We start from the raw sequence: 22,140 nt of genomic DNA on the forward strand, positions 1-22,140 counted from the left end.
TCCCAGTAAGGCAGCAGCTCCTGCTGCTGCCATGGAGTGGTGCAGGATCACAGCATAAAGGTATCAGCATGGTACTCAACAAAATGAGAAGAAAATTGATGCAAGTACAGGCTTGTTAGTCAAGCCATGACTATATTCAAGGCTTTTAAACATACTTCTAAAGAGCTTATACCTTAAATAAAATTTAAAAAAAAGAAAAATAAAGATGGCAGAGCATGCCAAATTCAGTAAGCTAACTGATTTTGCTGACTAAAGAAAACTTGACAGATCTTTGGTTCAGCAATGGGATACCCTTAGGAGACTGGCAAACAAGCTTATAAAGATGATTATTAATGAAAGAATAGTGTAGTACAACAACTCTGTAACAGATAAATAAGTTACAATGTGGAAAGAAAAACTAGCAGCCTTGAAGGATTTGTTTAATGTGGAAAGAAGAACGAGCAGCCTTGAAGGATTTAATCATCAAAGGGTTGAATGGATGGGTCTTACTGAAATAAAAGAGCATAAACTTGCCAGTTAAATTTGATTCTGCCCATTAGACAGGATTGTGAGGTAGTGTCAACACAATATGGGAGACTGAACAGTGTCCTGGAAGACAAGGATAACTTCAAGGATTGGGGAAACAGAAACAGGATCAAATCATAGCTGTATGCTGACAGACCAAGGACAGCTGCTGCACGGGACAGGGAGCTCAGCAGCTGAAAATGAAAATGGAAGGGAGAGCCTAGGCACAGCCAAGTGAGCATCGGATGATTCCAAGAAACTGCTTTGATGTGCCATGAAGGAGCACACGTGCTGGTGGTCTCTGTTCTGAGCAGTGTTGTAGGAGTAACGCTGTTTTGTAAGGACTGGGCACTGATGGAGAAAGCCACGAGACTCCAGGTGACAGATGACACTTCTCCTGTTCCCAGGGCTGCTGAACTATTTCCTTAGGAGTCAAATGAAGCTGCGTGTTGAGAACAAGAGTATTTTATTTTCATTGCATTGGAATTGCTTTTCAGGCTCCCCTGGGCAGAGCAGTGCAGCCTCTGAGAGCCCTGGACAGTTCAACTGGAACATCTCTGCCTCTTTTATGAACTATCTGGCCCTCTCCCTTCCTCCCCCAGGAGATCCTTGGCCATGTCCCAAACCATACTCCCCTGCCTTCTGCAGCAGCTCTCAGGTAAAGCTGGGGAGTACCTAAGGGAGGAGAGAGGGAAGGGATTTGAGAGTGCTCTCCAAAACCCCCCATGCACTCACTGACCACCTAAAGCTGCTTCTGCTGCTTAGGGGAGCTGCTTAGTGGCCTTTGGAGAAGACTTCTCTTAGGCTATCAGGCAAGGAGATTGTTGTTTGAGCACTTTCTTCATGTGGCTGGAGAAGCAGTGCATGTTTCACAGGTGTGTGCAGAGCAATGTGGAGCCTGGTCAGACCAGAGTGAAACAGCAGTAAAACAACTCCTGCCTTTTGAAGCAGGATTTTCCCATTGCTGTCTCCAAACTGGAGGATCAGTCCTCTGAGTTTTCACCTTTTGGGAGAAGAGCAGGCAGCTGAAAAGGCAGGTGAAGAGCTGACTACAGACCTTGATGCTCCCGTGGGCTGCTGGTTACAGTTTCCATGTAATGGAGGAGAGAAGGAAAAACTTGATCCAAGACCCTAAAATTGACATTTAAAGTGATGAAAGCAAGTTGGATTGGACTATCAGTATTAAGGACACTTGAGACAGTGACCATGTCAGAGACTGATCTCATCTAACAGAAGATTGCTTTAGATTTATTGGAAGATCAAATGACACACTTGAGAATCTGTACTCCAGCTAAAACTCCATATCCATCTCATGAAAAGTTTTGGGGTGTTTATCAGAAGGGGAATAGTAGAAAGGGGTGAGAGAGAGGTGAACTCCTTAAAATATAATTTGTTTTTTGACTACCTTTCATAAGAAAAAAACAAAAAAGAATTCATCTTAAATTACAGGCATACAGACAAGCTTTCTCAGCCCCAGAAATTAATCCTACATGTTGATTAATGATCAAACTACTAGAGCTTTAGCATGAAAAATGGGCTAGGCTTCAACTGAAGATTGCCGGTAGCTAATGATGCAGTGGAATGAACATTTTCATTCCAGCTAAACCATTCCTGTTCCTGTGAAAATAAAGAAATCCAATCTTGGGTTATGAAAAAGACTTGTTGAATTCTGCATATTTCTTGGGTTAAAATAATGCCCTGCATCTTAACAGACCTGTAAATGCAGAGTATTACCTGTGAAGTCAGACACCCACATGATTACACACATGTACACCCAGAGTTTAAATACTGAGGAGAGGTCAGGAAGAGAAGCTGGTAAGCATAGCCTAGAATTTCACACCTATGGGAACATTACTGGCTTAGTAGATTTAACACAGCTCCTGTCTCAGGCTCAAAAACGTAAAATGCAATAAAAAAACCCCACAAGGAAGTGCAGTGGGCTGCACAGCATCTGCCTGGAGGGAAGGCTGACACAGGCACGGCTTGCCCGGAGATCTCCCTGTGGTTCAGCCCTGGCGCCATCAGTTGGGCTTGAACTCAAAAGCTGTGGAGGGAGGTCATTAAAAGTGATTCTGCACCACTGAAAGAGGCTGGGAAAGGATTCAGGCATATGCAAGGGAAGGGATGTGTCTCTCCAGCTCTGGTGATTTCCATTATGGAAACACAGCACTTCACAGCTTTTAACCTTTATGCCGCTGAAGTCAACTATCAACGTTCTTTACAATTTTGTTTTCATTTCAGCACATGAAATGCAAACTCCAGTTTGGGTAATGTCAACAGCACGTTCTCCCTTAAACCACAAGGAAGGTGCAGAGTTGAAAAAGCAGCACAAGGCAGAAAGCTGAGAAGTGGAATCACACACACACAGTGATCCCACCAGCAGGTTGGCCAGCCAGAACAGTGATTTTCAACACTATGGAACTCAGAGGCAGTGTGAGGGGAAGCCAGGAGGTTCAAACCATCCTGCTGGCTGCAGGGACAACTATTAAAAAAAATTAAGAGGAAAGTCAGACCCCAGAAAGAGCACAAGACACTGTGTTCCAACTCTAACCAGCTGAAGGAAAGTTTATATAAAAACAATCACTTTGTTAGTGACTCATAAGGAAAGAATCCCCAAGCTTTCTTCAGGGAAACCCCAGTAAATAACATGTCTAAAAACACATGAAGATGGTGCTGTCTGTTCTGTTACAATACTCAGTCCACATGATAAAACCTTTGGCAGAAGAACAACCTACTGAGCACAGATCCTTTTGGGAAACCCAAAACCCAGCAAGAACTGTTGTGGCTGCTTGCTAAGGCTGCCTCATATTCCAGCTCTTGTGTGACATGTCTAATCCAAACTGGGGGAAAGTGGGGGGAAAAAGACTTTTTGCAACAGCTCCTCTGTTGACTACATGCAGGTGTACTCTCAAGATACATAAATGCCTGGATTTCAATGCAAATGCCTGGATTTCAATGCATTCTGCAGGTTTCAAACTGAATTTATGGGTTCAAATATCCTGCCACACCACATCCAAAGACAGAGAGTGGAAAGGTCACTGCATCTCTCTCTGGAGCATCTAATGAGACACACAGCAGGCTGGGCAAAGAACAGTCCTCTGTCCAAAGAAGAGGTGGATACACTTTACAATGTAGAGCTTCTTTGACTATGAAAGGTTTTTTCCTTTTATTTTCTTTCTTCTTCTCTCTCTTTTTTTTTTTTTTTTTTTTTTTTAATTAGCTCAACATTTTGGAAGTATGCATTTTTAAGCACATCTTCCAGCAAGAGACTTTAAACTCAGTAAATTTGTAAAAATATGAGAAATCACAGTGGTTTCCCAAAACAAATGACCAGATCTGAACACTGTGATGTCTGAACTTGGACTGACTGGGAAAATCCAGGTAGGAATATTAACAGAAACATTCTGTGTCAAGCAGAGATTATGTTCTGTAGCAAAATACTTAGTTTTTGAAGATATCCAAGAGGACTGAGTGGGAACCTGGGAGCAACTCCTTGGACATTTTATCTCACTCTCTGATGAGTTTTTAGTCTCCATGTGAATGTAGACATGTTATTTTGCACTGGAAAGCTCCCCTGCCCAAAGTTATACCTTTACAACTAGAATAGAACATGTTTTAGTTTATTCTCAGCTGCTGTAGAGCCATAGCAGACTCCAGAAACTTTCCAGGATATAGCCAGAAAATTGTCAAGAAAATAATAGAAGATTGAAAGCATTGAATAGTCATTCCCAAGGGGCTGAGAAGTTACCATAGAAAAGAGTGTTTTTACCCAAATGCTCAGCAGCAAAAGCAGCAGCATCACCAATATCTGAACTGTAATTTTCCATTGTCATCTGGGGGTTGAATTTGGAATGAATGGGGTATTTGTGACAATCTTTCAGGTATTTGTGACCATAGCTTAATGTTGTTCTCCTTATGATGAAACGTGTTTTATAAAAAGCTATGAACCATCATTCTACAGGCCACCAATACTGAAGAAGCATGAGCAGCTGCAAATAAGATATAAAGAACTCTTTAAAAAGGGAGCATCTTTTAGGTCAAGTAAATCATTCCAACATCTCAAATGGAAGATTCAACTAAAAGGAGCATAGACAGGAAGACTTTGCCTGAAAAAACCCCAAGCAATGCATGGGAGAGGAACAGGTCACTAGAGAAAAGATGTGTATTTAAATATTCCATTGGAGATCTGAGCCTCACTAGAGAAAAGATGTGCATTTAAATATTCCATTGGAGATCTGAGTTCCTTTGCTTTGCTGCTCAAAGACAATTACCTAAGAACCTGGCACTTCCAGGGATCCACTGGCAATGAAGAGAGAGTAAAGCAGTTCACAGTCAAGAGATCCAGACTTGGAAGGAATAATCAATGATTATTCTAAACACAAACTCCCAAAAATGCAATTCCCCAGTAGGAACCCATCAGAAAAGAGCAGAATTCTGATGGGAAGATGTTGATGGTTCCAGACACTAATGTCTTTGTTCAGTGTGCCTGAACAAAGACATTAACCAGGGTCTTGGAAAATAGACAGACACTCAGTCTTGAGTACATAGAAGGAGGGAGAACTTCATTGCATGCCCACATCTAGGATACTTCACAAGGATTATTGCTGTTTTATCACTTGAAAAACTGACCCAACACATGCTTTTGAGCCATTTTCATACTCTAAGCTGAGTGGTTCCACCATGTAAGGATGGACACTCGAATCAACAAGTGTCAAATTTCAGAGAAGAATTGAAGAGTGTCTGAGAAATAATCACAACAGGAGGATTAATCCCCTTTATATTTAAAAGACAAGAAGAAAGAAATCCCTGCATACTCAAAAGATGTTGGAGTGAGGTATTTTTAAAGAACAAATGTCCTTTGCTAGGCAGACCAGTGCCAAACAGGTAATGTGCCCCAAACCCCTGTTTCTGAAGCACTCTAGTGCTAGTGACAAACCTTTAACAAACAACACTGTCCTGCAATAATTCATTGATTCTCTCATGCCATTCTTGGACTGTCAGGAACAACGTTCTTACTCTCAGTTTGTAAAATGGGATCCTGATCTGCAACTGCAACTTCTAGACAAATAGTATCTATTCCCAATATTAAAACCAGCTGCTGGAAAGGCATCATGCTGGGGCTTACAAAAGAAACTGCACAAAGAAGAGGGAGCTCAAGAAAATAAATGGGACATGGGGCAGAAATCACAGCCCCAGTGAGACAAAGACAGGATTGGTTCTACGAAAGGAGAACTTTATTTTAGCAGAACTCTAATCAGACTGCAAAAATCACTGGAAAAACCCAAACAGTCCCCAAAGTCATGCGACACTAAGGACAACAGTCCCACTCACAACAGGTGGAATTCTCACTCTCTGGAAGCGATGTCATTCACTTCCCCATGCCAATCTTCCAGCCTGACCATGGCCCAGCCTGGCTGAAATGAAACCATTTCTGAGCCCACACATTCACCCACCACATTAAGAGGTATTTGCTGCAGAGCAGTGTATAACTAAGAGGGAACTGATATTTTCAAACTAAAAAGACAACTGAAGGTGAGGTTCCCTAAAGCAAGAGTCTTGATTTCCACCACACCAGGGGCAACCCAGGTGGTGTTAAGGACTGCAGACAGTTCTGCATTTTGGTCTCAGGAGAGAGACCACCACCTGTGTCAAAGCCCTCAGTGGAGAACAGCAGGGAACTCTGCCCACAGAGCTCCTTGGTGCACAGAGCTGACATGAGCACATCTCTGGAGTGTTTGCAGCCACACCTAGAGGCACAGGTGATCTGAAAGAGAAGCTGAGCTTTTTGAGGATGCTTGCCCTGTATGCAGCTGCAAAAGTGGATAAAAGTTAAGCTAAAAAGAGCTAAGGTCAGTCCAATCTCACACTGCTACTGAGAATTTGCTGTCTGAATCAGCCAGATAACCTTTAATAACTATAATTTAGAAATTTGGTACAGCAGTTATTTCCAGGCCATGATCATGAACAGCTCCATATTTGTACACAGTGCCAGCCCAACACAGCCAGGGACAGCTGGCCTATGACTGCAAAGGCTTCTGTTCACTACAAGAAGGTTCCTGCTTCTACTGGAAGAGTATCTAGAACTGAAAATCAAACAGTATTAAACCAAACTACAACTGAACATGAAATCACACTGCACAGGACTGATTTTTGTCATAGACTTTATCTTCCATTCTCTGGGTTAATTTCTTTACTTGATTTCCATAAACGCCCTTAGGTTTGGTGCCACCAAGTTTAGAAACCCCAGCTGTTGAACAGGTCAAGATAATATTGTGCAGCAAATGCAACCAGAAAGTTTGAATATCTCCTGCTAAGGGGTCTGATGGGGCCTGACACTGTGTGTTACTGCTCTTGGTAATTTTGTACCTACCACCAATGAGCTTCTACCTAACTCAATAATGTGACCTGTTACCTGAACTCAGGAGCACATACAATGGTAAATAATTCTCTACTTTAATTATAAATAACTTGTTCATAGAAGAGGAAGAGCAGAGGTTGAGTTTCAAAGAAAGAATATAAAGGAAACAGAATGAGATCACTTGTTTCTCTGCTGCAGGAGCAGAGGCTTCAGGAACAAAGGTGTGAAAAGTCACCCAAATACTGCATTGATCAGACACCTGAACATGTCCACAGACAGCTCTTCCTAGTGAGAAACCACCATTCTCCAAACTGGCACTCCTGAGATATCACACACCAAACACAGAAGAACAGGAAAGACACATCAGTCAAAGGCCTCAGTGGAGCTGAGGAGTGACCACAGAACAGAACACATGACATCCTGGAAGGAGAGCTATGGAACTAAAGAATGCAGCTCCAGAATGGAGGGGTTTACACCCTAAATATGGGGCTTGATTCTGACTCAGCACAGGGAAGGTAATCCTAAACCTGTCTCCACAAAAAAGGTAGGTAGACAAGGTTAAAGAAATCCAGGATGAACTATGTCAGAGTAGGCATTGCATATCTTCATTTTAGTCCAAAATACAGTCAGGGAAAGCAACATTCAGTTTCTGCTCATTATCTTGTTTTCCCTTCTAGATGAGAAAAAGGAGTATCTGGCTGTTCACCAGCTGCCCTCCACCCTCCTGTCCAATGATGACATTTCCTGTTACACTGTAAATGCTATGGAAGAGTGAGCCTGGTGACATTTTTGGCAGGAAAAAAAATCAAATTTTTATTTACTCCTAATTTCTATTCAGCTTTTGTGCAATTACTGACTTAGAAGATAAGGAAGGTCTTTTACGATTGTCCCAAACCCTTATGATAGTTGTGTGTTTCCTCCTCTGTTCAGTCCCCCTCAGGGGTGATCCCACATGCCCTTCCTGACCACAGCTATTCCAAGAGCTGGAGCCACAGGGACTCAAGCTGCAGGTATCAGCCTGGGCTCCAAACCACCTTTGTGGCTGAGATTAATACAGCACAGCCCAAAAACACCTTCCTCTCCTCCAGCCAACTTCCAGTGCTCATTGACCAGCTCTGGGAAAGCACCCTAAGAGTTTGCCCATGTTCACTGCCTTCCCCAGGGCAAACCTCACTGAATATCCAGAATGGGGCTAACATTCCTGAAACTTCACAGCCAGACAGCTTTCACCTTTCTGCAGAGTTTCATCAAAATCCCTCACTGGAGTAGAAGTGGTGTAAAAACTAGCTGCCCCATAAAAAATGAAGAATTTAAAAATATTTTCAGTATGCAGACGTCTTGCCAAAAGCACAGTAAAGAGCCCACCGTGAATACAGAAGAGAAATAAAAAATGTTTGCTCATTTCTAAATTTCCTGGAGTTTGCTTAATGTCAGCAGGCTCAGCTACGAGCAGGAACATAAAACCCTGTGACAGCCATTGAACCCCCAACCCCAGCAGCAGCTTTGCCCAGACTGGCTTTGGAACCACTCACAACATCAGCCTGCATCTTGTTACACTCCCTGCCACTGATGCAATCCTGTGAATCTCTTCTCCCCTGGCCATTTTTAACTCTCTCAGGACAGAAATTCTTTTACTCTTACAGGAATATGAAGCAGGGGTCCTCTGTTTCTTTGGCAACATTTGGGGAGCAAGGTTTCATCTTTTCAGCTTTTGTTTGAAGGAGTAAATATTTAGGAGAAGCAGAAGATAGCTTTCATCTGAAACATGTTTGCACATGCTTGGAGCAGCAGGCAGGGAGCAGGGGACTGGAAAACAGGCTGCCATTTCCTTGCCTGCCTGCCTTTGGACTGCCTCTGACCCAGCGTGTGCGCATGCACCCTCACCCCTGGGGCTGCTCCTTTACACCAGCACTTCCTTGTAAAACCCAACTCATCTGTTCAAAGCAATGACTGAAACACTGTCTATAAAATTATGGCATTTTTCCACTTGAAAAAAAAATAAATTAACACTTCATTTAAAAGTTATTTTTAAACCTACTTGGCTTGAAGCCACCTTTAGTCACAAGTGAAATGAATTCTTCTTTTCCTAGAATTCAATGCCTTCCTTTTCTAAAATAGACTAGTTTAAAAAAAGTAAACTCAGTAAATGCAGAGTTTACACTTCTGACTCCACTGTTTTGCCCTCTGACATATCAGCAGTTTGCTTTTCAACAAACCCAAACAAGTCTTTACTTTTTCTACTTTAGGGAGTTGAGCAATGCCAGAGCAGAACCACTGGATCTGGCCAGGGCACTGGCAGAGCATCACCACAGCCAGGAACACAGTTTATGTCTGGGAGGGAACTGAAGCCCTTTCAGAAACATGGCCAGACTTGAAAAGAAAGCACCAGAGCTTTATTCCAGTGTGAGACACCTCCAGCTTCTGGCACTGCCCCTGCATTTACAGGGAAGAGCCAAGCACCAAACACATTAACTGGGAGCACTGCTGTCATACATGCAGGGAGAATGAGGATCCTGACTTCACTATGTTCCCATTTTCCAGGACTGTCTCAAGAGACAGGAGGACATCTGGACTCCTTAATGAAGTAGCTGATCTGGAATCTGGGTTTAGTAACACTAACTCCCCTTTAAATAAAATAAAAAGTTTTTAAAAAATGGGGAGAGAAAAGAAAGACTTTAATTTAAGCCATTAATATGTCACCAAAAAGTATTTGAAGGACCAACAGGCAAACTGACCTGACAGGAAGAGTATTTTCCTTCTCTTTTCAGGGGGACTCTGCTTTTCCCAAAGAGAAAATGCCAACTAAATTACACTGATTTTATATTCAGTGACCATTTGCAGGCTCAGCATTATCTGCACAGTGACAACTTCACTGAGATGTGAATATGGAGTTCATAGACTTTAGTTCTACACATTCTGTAAAGGGTATCAGCAAGAACAGCAATGCAAAATAATTAGAAGGCAAGAAATTTATAGTCACTATATGTAAAAAGGAATTTATAGATATTTTGGTTTTCCAAGTCAAAGTTTCTCAAGTCTGAGATCAGCATTTAAGTGTTTGGTACTTTGAATCAAGTAGAAATTATTGGCTAACTCAGGGCTTAATGATGACAAAGAAAAGGTAACTTTTTATATTAAAAAGTGGTACTTTAAGCTTTTGAGACTTTTCTGTTGCTTCTGTTTTATTGCTTGACTGCCAAGAGATTCAGAATCAAAATTTCCTAAGGTCCCAGCATCTATCTACTCTTTAACCTAACAGTGTTACAAGCCCATGGAGGTGGACTCTGGGAGAATGGTTCAGGTTTTGGTATTGTTTTCAAACAGCAGCAGCTGGAGAGTTGTTTTGAGGGGATTTGGTTTTTAAATGGGGGTAAAGAAGGTGCACAGGGTAAGCAGCAAATCCCCAGTGGTGGGTTAGGACAGTCAGAAGCTCTCAGTGCTCTGCACAACCCTGGACAATTCTGCACTCATTCCCCATGCTAGGCTGTGGAGCTCAGTGTTAATATTAGCAAAATGCAGCCTGCCAACATGTGCTAGCTGAATGAGGTAGGTCTCCATTACCTCATTCCACACGACCCTTTTACAGATTTTATCCAACAAAGCTTCTGAAGATATATTTATCTTTAACCATGTGAGAAATCTCACTTACAGTAATGATTGTGCAACAATAAAAAGTAAAAATAAAAATGATTAGTAGTCCGCTGACGATTATAAACCCTCTTCACTTCCCTTCCTCCCCCTTTTTCTTACAGACTCATTACTCCAATGTTTATTTTTACTTTTGCAAGTCCAAGAGTGCAAAGCTAAAGGCAGAGGTATAAAAGAGGCCACAGTCTGAAGGGATGGGTGAGTCCAGGATTGTGACATGTGAACACAGGGCAGGATCCAGTGCAGGAACAGCACACTGGGCAGCTCTGGAGGAGGGTTCCAGCTCTGGGAGCAACCCAGGAAAGCTGTGCCAGGACAGGAAGGAAGGATCCTGAAGCTTTTCACCATAAAGTTGCATTAGAAGCTTTAAGACACTGCCATTGTCAATCTGCCTTTCCTCTCCCCCCTGACCTCTTCTCAGAAAATCTCTGGTCACCTCTCAGGTTTATCCATGTCAGTTCCCAACTCCACTAGGTACAAAAATCTCAATACTGTGGGGTTTGAGTCTCTGCAGGCAGCTGCAGGCTGGTTCTATCTGTCCAGCTGGGATCAGGAATGATCTGTGTGGAGGAGAAGATGATGAGACACAAATCCTTACAAGGAACTGGGTCAAAGAGAAAGACCAGGATGATTTCCTGGAAATTTCTTTTGGAGTTCTAGATGACAACCCAGGCCAGATGGAGTTTCTGAACCTACAGCAAGAACTGCCCTTGGCTCAGAGTAAAGGAAGAGCTAAGAGCTCCCAAATCCTCACATCTCACAGGCTTCTCCTCTCCCTGCTCATGGGTGTCCTGCTGGAATCTGTCAGCTGCTTCTGGTGCTGAGCTCCCTGGAGTGCCCCACAGCTCTGGAGAGCAGAGCAGGTCCATGCAGCTCCTGCCCTCCAGACTCAGTTTGGGCCAGCCCCAAGAGCTCAGTGTGTCCCATCCCTTCCCATGTCCCTTCACAGAGCATCCACAGTCTCCGCTGAGATCACAGCAGCATCCCCTGCAGCAGCAAAGCCCTAAGCCAGCATGTTGTAAAGAAACATTATAAATACTACCTTGACAGTTTAGTGTACACAGTTAACATTTACATTTCACACCACCTCCTATGTAAAGTCCCTCTCTCCATGCCATCAATTCTCTTATTCTCTTAACCCCTCCCCACCCAACACTAAGAGCACCTTTTCTCAGGCAGGCCAACAAACCAGAGTATTTTTGGTGCTTCTGAGCCCAGCCACTGTGGAGAGAGGAAACCAGTTAAAACCAGTTTAACCAGTTTTTGACCCACTGTGGTAAAAAACTGGTTAAAAATACAAAAATTAGAAGCAGACAAAATTCCCCAACCGTCAAAATCTTTAAAACCCACCTGGGTGTTTCCCAAATATCCCAGAAAGCTTCTAGCTCATAAAGAGATGCTACAGGCAATATTCAAAGGCTGCTTTCAACATTTGCTCTGGAGCATCTTTTGATGCTCCAGATTCACCTTCCTAAGGGTTAATATACCAAAACAGGAAGGAGTGGAGGAAAAAAGTCACAAAAGCTGTATAACTCCTTTCTGAGGTATGACAAACCCTCTCTGCATCTTATTCCAAAGTGTGAGATGTGCAACTTCCATTCTTAAGCTCAGTAAAAATGGCATTAAAAAGTCCTAACCCTGGGAACTGCATGATTATTCGTTTATCAGATCAACATCAGCAAAACTGTCTTTTTATGTGCTGCTTGCTTTCAAAAAAATACCCTACCACGCATATTTCAGTTCTCCCTCTCCACACCCCACACCCTTCTGCTGCTGTCCAGCTGGAACACATCAAGGGTCTAGAAGCCAAGTCAAATGTTGACCCCACCCTCCTCCATCCATTTTAAGGCACCTTCAAAGCCAGTACACTGATCTAGTTCAGCTTAGCCAACAACGCCAGCAAATCTGTTATTTAAGACTTTAGTGCTGGGTTTTTATAACTGCCCATTAATACAAGCTTTGATGTATGGTCAAAAAAGCCAGCTGTAATGAGTTTCATCAGACTGTAGTAACCTTTCCTCAGAAGGTCTTTATTACTATACCTTCATAATCTTTGGGCCCAATACTTTTATAGAAGCATTCTTACTGAACCTCCTTAAAACCAGCTCAGCAACACTTAACACTCTTTCCCCAAAATTCAAACAAAGAGCCAGTTATAGTTTTTCTTGAAGATACTTTTGCACCCACATTTTAATGATATTTTGCTGTTAAGAGCATGCAGGCAATAGGTGTGTGAACTGAAAGACAAACTAATTTTCATTACAAAGTCCTTCAGACAGGATACAAAAGGATTTTGTAAAAGGACAAACAACTTACTTTGTTACTCCCCTTTGCAGGATGCAGCACAAAAGAAAGAGGGGGAAAAAAGAAACATTAGTTATATTTATTTTACATGCATTCAGCCTAACTTGTACAGTTCTGGAAATGGCTCAAACCAAATGAGGAACTGACTCAGGGAACATTCACTGAATCCTGGAGTCAGACAGCTTCCAGGGGAACACAGGACATTCACAAAGGACTTAAATGTTCAGCAGAGCTGTTTTCCTCACTGCACAAACATTCTGACCCAGTGCAAACCAGGAGCAGCTCCTGGGAAGTTGCTGGATACAAGGGAGAAGAAAAGGAGCCTGAAGTGACGGATGGGATGGGATGGGATGGGATGGGATGGGATGGGATGGGATGGGATGGGATGGGATGGGATGGGATGGGATGGGATGGGATGGGATGGGATGGGATGGGATGGGATGGGAGCCAGAGGGATTTTCATGTGTTGCTAACACTGAACTTCCAGTACTCAAAGCAACCAGCTGGGCTGAGCCTTCCACGACAGCCATTCCCCACAACTTGCCAGCTAATGGAAAGTTTCAAGATTCAAAGCATTTTAAAAAGCAAATGTTGAATTTTTAGATTAGTAATAAAAATAAGGAGGAGATGGCAATGGGGGGCAGGGGGGGAGAAGGAATGGGCGGTGCTAACAAGGTAATGTGTGCACAGCAGTTACGACAAACATCTGGGCTATTATTTTGGTTTAATTGTGAGTTTTGCCATGAGCTGGCATGAACAGTGTATATTATACAGTGGGAAGGCAGCCAAAATAAACACCAGCCTACACCAGTTGAGAAATACAGTCTGGAAAGGTTAGTCACAATGTTGTAGTCATTTTTTTAACAAAAAAAGGAGGGTTTTGGATGCATCACTCCAGAAAGCCAGCAGCAAAGTCAGCTGGTAAATGGATATCCCATTTCAAAGTGAATTGGCCACAGGATGATTTATATCAAGCAAGCTGACTTGCATATGGGTTGGAAAAATAAAAACACTGATTCATTGCTATCTGGGCGGCTGTCAAAGCCCACGGCCTCACAAAGGCAAAGGGATTGGGAAGGAGGGGACTTGGAAAGAGAATTCAGAGCAACACTGAGGGCTGAGCAGAGGTAATTCATGGGACAGTGAATATGGGAACACAGTCACTGTGCATCCCCATGGACAGAGGGACAGGGAAAACAAGCACAATGAAGCAAGGAAATGGAGGAAGGGGGTGATATGTGGCGTTTATAGTATAAATGAGATTTGTTTAGGCAAAAAAGAAAGATTATAAATCTAGAACCTTGGATTTTAGCTTACAGGATTAAATGAAGAACAGAGAATCCATATTAGTGGCAGCAAGTACTGAACCCCATCACCACTGTAATCAAACAACTGTATGTAGCACTACTAAAAAAAAATCAGCAGAAAATGAATATTCTTAGATTCTTAGTTGAGAGATTTGTCCTTGGTGAGAACTCAGAACACACCTCTTTAATCAGTGCCAGATTCCTACTTCTCCTTTAGTTTTCATTTCCAAGCAGCAATTCTGCTTCTGGTGCCAAGGCCCTGAATACTCAGAGTTCCCAGATGTGCCTCACAGGTAAAAGAGAGAGAAGTTCACTCTGGGAAGGGGCTGAGGCACCTCTTTGCCTTTTCAACTCTGGGATCATGAAGTTGGGGGGAAGCACTGAAGTAAGACTCGAGTTGCTGCCATTTCCTGGCAGCCCCTCCTACTTAAAAACATGGTCTATGAATCTTTGAAGGAGAATAAAAGACTGGGGGGTGTCTCTAAAACAATCTTATATTGTCAGAGGAAGGTGTGAAACTGAGGAGCATGCACAGGATTTTCATGAAATGCTGTTCATTTTTATTTAGGATTCACTGGATCTTCTAAGGTACCTGGAGCTTTGGAGATTTTGTTTTGCAAAATTCAAAACTCTGAACAGCAGACTCACAGTCCACATTTGAACCTCCTAAGGAATAAAGTTTTGGAGGCCTAGAGTAGCACAGAGCATCTTTGCTGAACAGCTTGATAAATTACTGGGCAAATTTCAAACTACAGGCATTTGGAACAATAATATTTACTCTTTTATAATGTAAAGATAATTCCAGCTCAAAGGAGAACTGTATTTTGACTCCCTTCTATTTCTTTCAAGGAAGTCTCTCATCTTGCATCTAAAACTCTTTTGACAGACCAACTTTAAACAAAACCAAGAATTCTTTATAAACATATTTTGAATACCAAGTATTTTTAGGGAGAAGGGAGAGACAGGAAGACAGAAGAGAAGTTCAGAAATCCAACTAGTCTGTCTTGTTTAAGGATAAAGCACCAGGTATACCAATATGTTAAAACCATCACAGAACACAAGATTAAACCAGAGGCAGCAAGAGTCTTTTGTGAAATCATCATTAAAACCCAAGCAAGAAAAAACCAAAGCAACACAGAATATTGGTCCAAGTTATTAATTAGGTAACCTCTCATAACAAATCCTTGTTACATAGCTTCTGATATTCTTAGGTAGGAACAGATCTACTGGAACAGGCAACATATGAAAAGTCACCAACACTGTTTTACTTTCTAAAAGTAAAGTCTCAGATACCCGATAGATCTCCTGTTAAATGCATATTTTCACTATTCTCTAAAAAAACATCATTACCATCATTACTGTTTATTTCTATAATAATTGGAGAATCCACTAGTATAAGAATTTCTTATTTATCTTTTTATGGCAGTCTTGAAACTCTGCATGAACAAGTCCTGGAGGAGATGCAGACAGAATTGTACTGGAAGCCATGCAGGCATCACAACCAGAGGAAGAAAAAGATGAAGACAGAAGACAGCACAAGAAGACCCTGGACTCAAGGAACCTGGCCTTCCCATAGAAAACAATCAGGAAGAAGAGCAAATTCATGAGAATCAAAGCATCATTCCTCAGAGCAGATCTTCTACCAAAGGCATCCAGCACTCACTGCAGAAAGGTGAGCTGTGAATTACAGAAACTTTAAAGGCTCAAATGCCAGGTATTTCTGCTAGTCAGCCTTCCCTTTGGATACATCTCAAACCTTCACTTGAAGTAAAACACCAAGATATCCAGGTCCAAAAAATATTAAATAGTAGCTGGACATATTCTGTTTCCCAACTTTCTGTCATTTCTAGTAAATGAATAGAGGCTTTTTATTGTATCCTGTTCAATTTGCTCCACATGATGATTAGCTGAGTAAAATTGCCTTTGGAAAGGTTTAGCATGTGTTTCATACACAAAAAATGATCCAGTGAATAAGTAAAATAAATATACATGATTGCCTGGAATGCTGCTGTCAGTTCTGTAATCCAGAGCTTGAGGGAATAAACTCTTCAAAGCACATCTTTACCTTAGAAAACATTAATAGAAACAATGAAGCTCAGGAAACACCAAATTGCTCAATGCTTTTACTACACAGATCCAATGAAAAACACGTTGGAAGCTTTGGTTTGTGGTCGGTTGGGTTTTCTACACTGAGGTTTGACGCACAAATTGGTCTTAAAATATTTCATTATGAATATTTTAGAATTACCACAGTACAATGAAAAAGCTGCTCTTTGTTGAGATATCTGCATCAGACACTGTGTTTTCCCAGATGATACAGTTGGTTTTTTGGACTCAAACAGAGCAGCTACTGGCAAAGCAGTGAGCTTTAACTTACTGAGGATTTATCAGGATAGACACCGGCTCGTAGCAGAGATGCCTTCCAGCTATCCACCTCCTCTTGGGAGTCACAGGCTAGCTCAAGGAAACGGTAATCCTTGTAAACATTCCTAGAACAAAGAGCACCACATTGTAAAACTAACATTTTACTGCTCTCTATCATGCACACAGCATTTAAAATTAAAAATCATTTGGGATTGGGAATTACTCGGTAATTGTTGTGCACAACAGACTTTATGGGACAGGTGCTTGTTTGATAATTACATGGAGTACTTAAAAATATCTTTGAATGTGACAGCACAGCTCTGGAAATAATAATCACCTAAAAGCACTGTGAAACTACTTAAAATCAATTTTCCTGCTTTTGCTAAAACAGAGCACTTTTAGGGGAGAAAAGAGTGTTGTGATGAAGACGACAAACACGTAAGACATGCCAACATAACAGCACAGCTTGTGACGGATTGCTGCTGTAACCAATAAATACCAAAATCATCACTGATGCAACTTCTTCCCATGTGAAGTCCTTTCAGTCCAGTTTATACCCTTTCCAGGTTTTAGACATCATCAGTAAAAGAGGAAAAAACCAGCAATGATAATCAAGATATTTTTAAACAAACAAAACAAACCTCAGATGTCTCTCATCATAGTAAGAAAACTGGGACATGTTTAAATCAAGTCTCTTACAGGTAGTTCACATAATGAGATAAATACAGAGAATCACTTAATGGAAGAAAAGAGAAAGGAGGGAAAATACATCTGTAGGAAGGTGGTGCTTGTAAATTCTTCAGTACACAGAACAGATTTTCCCCTCTCGGTTTAGCCATTAGTTTCTGAATTCCAATTCTATACACAGAGCAGATCACTGTAAATTTGTCAGCCAACAGTCTTTTTAGGAAAGGCCACAAGCTCAGCTGAAAAGGGTTAGGAAAGCACATTTTGCTAGATCTTAACAGTTGCACAAGGATCAATCTTCCATCCCAATCACACTGTTGTTTTCCCTCAGCAAGCTGTGCAGGAGAGGGGTTGATGGAGATTGCTTCACTCTCAATGACAAGGGGCCTTTGGTTTCATTTCTCCCACATATTCTGAGAGGGAAAAAGCCAGAATTCACTGTAGAACAAGGAAATAAAGCTATTATTGTCACTGCCTAGACAAATTTCTTTAGCATTTGGGGACTGGTGGGATCTCACTGCCACACTGCTGGAACACAACTGACTTGATGTAATTCCCACTCACAGCAGTGATTCTCTCTTAACCAGCAATGGCACCAGGCACCTCACAGCTTTGCTTTTTAGGGGCAGGAAACAGGTTAAAAAAAGGTAAAAAAAGTGGAATTTAACCTGAGCAAGAAGCAGCCATGACTCCAAATAATTAAATTATCACCTATGAAACCACAGCACAGCAACCAGAGCACACCCACTCTGAAGAGAGCAAAATGTGGTAATTTTTAGCAGGCTCATAGGTTGAATTCAAAGCGGCAAAGAATAAAGAACATACTCAGAATTATTTTCTTACATTGGAGATTCAATTCTCACCAAATTCAAAGGGCAAATCTGAGCACCAGGCTTGCACTGGTGCAAAAAGCCAGGCTGGAGGTGCCACCAGGGCATTTCCTTCCCACAGAAACCAGCCCCAAAGGTCACAAAGAGGCACTAATGGGCCTGATCCTACAGTATAGCCAAAGCCACTGACAGGATGAATAACTGCTCTGTGAGTTCTTTTATTGATTGAGAAATTTAAAATATATCCTTTTTCTCCCCTGACTCCAAAAATACTAATCCTGTCTTAAAGCAAATAATAGCCTGGATAACCTTATCAGGTGCTGTTACCTTAAACTGAGCAAATACCTGAATTTTATTCAATTTGCAATATTGTGGAACTCCAAGACAGCATTTACTGAACAAAAAAAAAAAAAAAAAAAAAAAGTCGATTATAATAAATTTTTAAAAAAAGGGGAAAAAAAGAAGCATAATGAAATTGCCAGAGGAAAAAATGTTTTAATTTATTGTTAGGAGAAACTTGAAACTTTTACTGAGATAAGCTTCTCTGGCTAAGATAATGAAGCAGCTATAACTTTGAAGAACTAGGAAGCTGAAATGGTAAAAGGGTACTCTCAGCAAAGATGACTAAAGATAACAATAGAGCAAATAAAGGCTGTAAAACATAGTGATAGGGAAGTTCCAAAAACACTTATCTGCAAGAGCAAAACAACATGACACCAGCTTGTGAAAACATTTTTTCAGGCCTGTCATGTTATATATTACACTTTTTGGCATTTTGTGGCTTGCTGCAAGCAGCGTGGCTGTGTGAGCAGGGATTTCAGCCAGGCACTCTGAACACGTGGGAGCTGACAGTCCTGCATTCTGTCCCCGTGCCAGGATTCTCCTGGGGCTGGGGACACCTCATGGCCAGCAGCTGATGTCCCCACATCCCCCAGGTCCTCCTATCTCCCTGTAGGATCTGAGAGTTCTTTTTTGTGCAGCTGATTCTATTCCACCAGCACTGCCAAAGACCCAGCAGGTGTGAGGGACTGAAGGATGCACACCCTGAGTGCTCCCAGCATTGTCCCAGCAGGGCAGGTGAGGGATGCTTGTCTCCCAGCTGGATTCCTTGCTGCTAGACTGCCCCTGCCTGTCTTTCTCCCAGAAAGGCTGACAAGCATAGGAACTTTTCAAAGGGAAAAAAAAGCCAAAGTAACTTCTTTCAGTAACTTCTGAAAAGAGTGTGTCCTTTTCCTGTTACCAGGGGAATCTTACAAAAACACATTAACATGTTTTACTCATTAGGAATGCATCGGCATCTCATGGAAAGCTGTAAAAACCTTCTTGAAAACAATTCAGATTGTCTGTTTTCTTCTCTCTTCCACTTCTTAAAATTGCTGAAGCCATCAGCACAGCACCAGTTACTACTCAAGCCTCACCTAGGTTCTCCATATGGAATGCTGTGAAGTCATATTCTCACCCTCACCTCTAGAGCAGCTAAATGGGATGTTGGACATCAAAGACTATGACAGAATAAAGGATGCCAGGAAGGATGAACTCTCAACAATACCAATCTTGTTGATATTCAGGCATCTGTAAATCTAAGGGACTACAGAAACAAGATAGAGAAAATGGGAACATGCCTAGAAGTACCATCTGCAAGTAGTATTTCCCTTGAATATTAAAACATTTCTTAAATGTGAACACATAATTGAGGAAACTGCAAAGCTGTGTGCATCTACCAATCTACCAACTCTACTTCCTCCTGGAGTCTCATCACTGTAATTTAAATATCATGCATAATACATGAAAATATCACTGTTGTGGCATATCTGGAAATCAACATAATACTGGTAATAGTGCCTTTCTTTCCCAGAGTGAAAAATACAAAAGGCTACCATTTGTTATCTGCAGATTTTATTGTACTCTAGATAAATAAACCTCAACATGGAACTGCATTTCCATTAAAATCGTAGCCCCACATTTCTCTTAACAGAGAAATGTAAGGCACATCTTCCCAAGAATATTTCTGGGTTTCACATTCTCTGAACATCAGAGAAAGCAAACACAGTTCCTACCACTTGCTGTGCCTGTGTTGTGCAAAGTAGAATGCAATATTGAGGTTGTTTACCCACAGTGATGGTGTTTTGTTTCCTTGGCTTGTCAGGGCCAGGTGTGTGTGTGTGTGAGGACTGTTGGGTGACAGTCACAAGATTCAGTGTGCAGTGTGTGCAGCTGTGTGCAGAGTGAGTGCTTGGCAGATTCAGTTTTAGATGTATAGAATAATATAGTATAATAAAGTAATTAATTAACCTTCTAATATCCATGGAGTCAGACACATCATCCTCTCCCCTTGACGGGGCCATCACAGCATTGCAATACATAATTACTCATGAGGATGAACAGACAATTGGACTAAAAACATCATTTCCAGTTCTGGAAGGTCCCACACTCAGGACATGCCTTTTCTAGGCCAGGCCCATCACCTCAAAAGTCCAGCAGCCACCCAGCTGTGACTTTGCTTACCCTACAGCGTTTTCACTTTATTCTCACCTTGATTTCTTGATTCCTTTCCCCTGTATATTTCAGGGCCTAATTCAGAAATGTTTCCTGAACTCCTCCCATCAAGAAAAAATCCTAACAGGAGTGGATTAAAGTATTTGAAAGTGCCCAAGAGGAAAGTGAGAAATGCCAGATAAGTTTGAAGACTGACCCAGCTGTGAGTTACTGAGATTTCCCTCCCAGCCACCCTGAAGCCTGGGCTGTCAGCACTGCCTAGGGAAGGGCTGACTACCTATAAACCCAATTTCTGCAGTCCAGGGGCAGGGAGTGAACAACACACCTGGAAACCACCCAGAAAGAACAGCCCTTGCAACACCAGTGGGTTCCCTCCATGGTGACTGCACATCAGAATGTGCTGAGCACATCCCCTGCTGCACATCAAGAGGGACTGTACCTCTTGCAATTTCTTAATAGTAAGATAAAGTTAAATATTTATCTCCAGCAAGCCTAGAAAATTTGGAAGGGCAACCACATTCCAAGCCCAGTTAACATGTGTGATTATATATGAATGCATACTCACATATAAGCATGTGCATGGAGAGCTTTTAGGTTGAATTGGATCTGGATTTCACTAGCCAATGTTGTACTAGATATGCATAAAATTTCTTTTCATACAGAGAAAATACAAACCAAAATGAATTAAAAATGCATTTATTCTTGCCAGTGTGAGAGGAGACAGAACAACCATTACACAGCAAGAACAGTGACATTTTTTAGAACTGGACCTATAAACTACTTAAATCCTCCAAAGAACACAAACCCATATTTAGCTTCAGCAGGGACACTGGCACAAGGGAAACTACTCACAGACTGAAAGATACAGGAATATTTTCTTTTACAGGGATTTCAAAGTGATTTTTTGGTAAACATCTCATCTCTATTAGGATGGAAACAGAACTAAACACTAGAAATCTAGAACTAAATGCAAATTGGTCCCATTTTATTCCATGAAAAACACAAAAGATTGAATTCTTAGGTATTTCTCACTTGATTGAAATTGAAAACACACAGAATATGGGTTTCATGAATAGTCACCTAAAATGAAAAGGGGAGAAAATAACAGAATCCAGACACTCCAGCTACTGGGAAAGGTAATTTTGGATGAAATTGTACATTTTCTATCTATTCAACCTGCAACTCCACTGTGCACAATCTGCTTATTCAAATTTACTCTTAGTCTGTGATTCTGGACACCTGTAATTGCACAATGACTGGTTTGAGCATATGCACCTATTTTTTTTTTTTTTTCAAATAGAAAAGCTCTACCAGAAGCTCTGCAAATCATATATTTTGAAGAAACAAAAATGGCCATCTGCTCTGAGTTAACAGCAGTGACTAACATTTTCTATCAAGGCATACCATTTCAGATCACTCCAGTGTGAATGCTAATTAAAATTAATTACACATGACTCTGAAGATTCTTTTTTCTCAATATCCAGAAAAGCCAAGGAGACAATCTCTGAGACAATGTCATGAAATAATTACACTTAAGGATTTTGCCATCTGTGTCATGTGAGTGCTCTCCCAAAAGCACATTAATCTTTTCAAGCACACACACCCAAAACACACAGAAACCCCCCAAGTTTCAGGTGCAAAT

General features: G+C 41.5%; 1 protein-coding gene across 1 annotated transcript in view; it reads right to left on the reverse strand.

Annotated features, from left to right (window-relative positions):
* DNM3 (dynamin 3) overlaps positions 1 to 22,140 on the reverse strand; it is a 174,833-nt gene that overhangs the window by 38,833 nt on the left and 113,860 nt on the right. Inside the window, exon 16 of the mRNA XM_059478068.1 lies at positions 16,499 to 16,610. Within this exon, the coding sequence (XP_059334051.1) occupies positions 16,499 to 16,610 (112 nt within the window). The remainder of the gene's footprint in view (positions 1 to 16,498; positions 16,611 to 22,140) is intronic.

The sequence above is a fragment of the Ammospiza nelsoni genome, chromosome 9 (assembly GCF_027579445.1).
Source record: "Ammospiza nelsoni isolate bAmmNel1 chromosome 9, bAmmNel1.pri, whole genome shotgun sequence".
NCBI lineage: Eukaryota > Metazoa > Chordata > Aves > Passeriformes > Passerellidae > Ammospiza > Ammospiza nelsoni.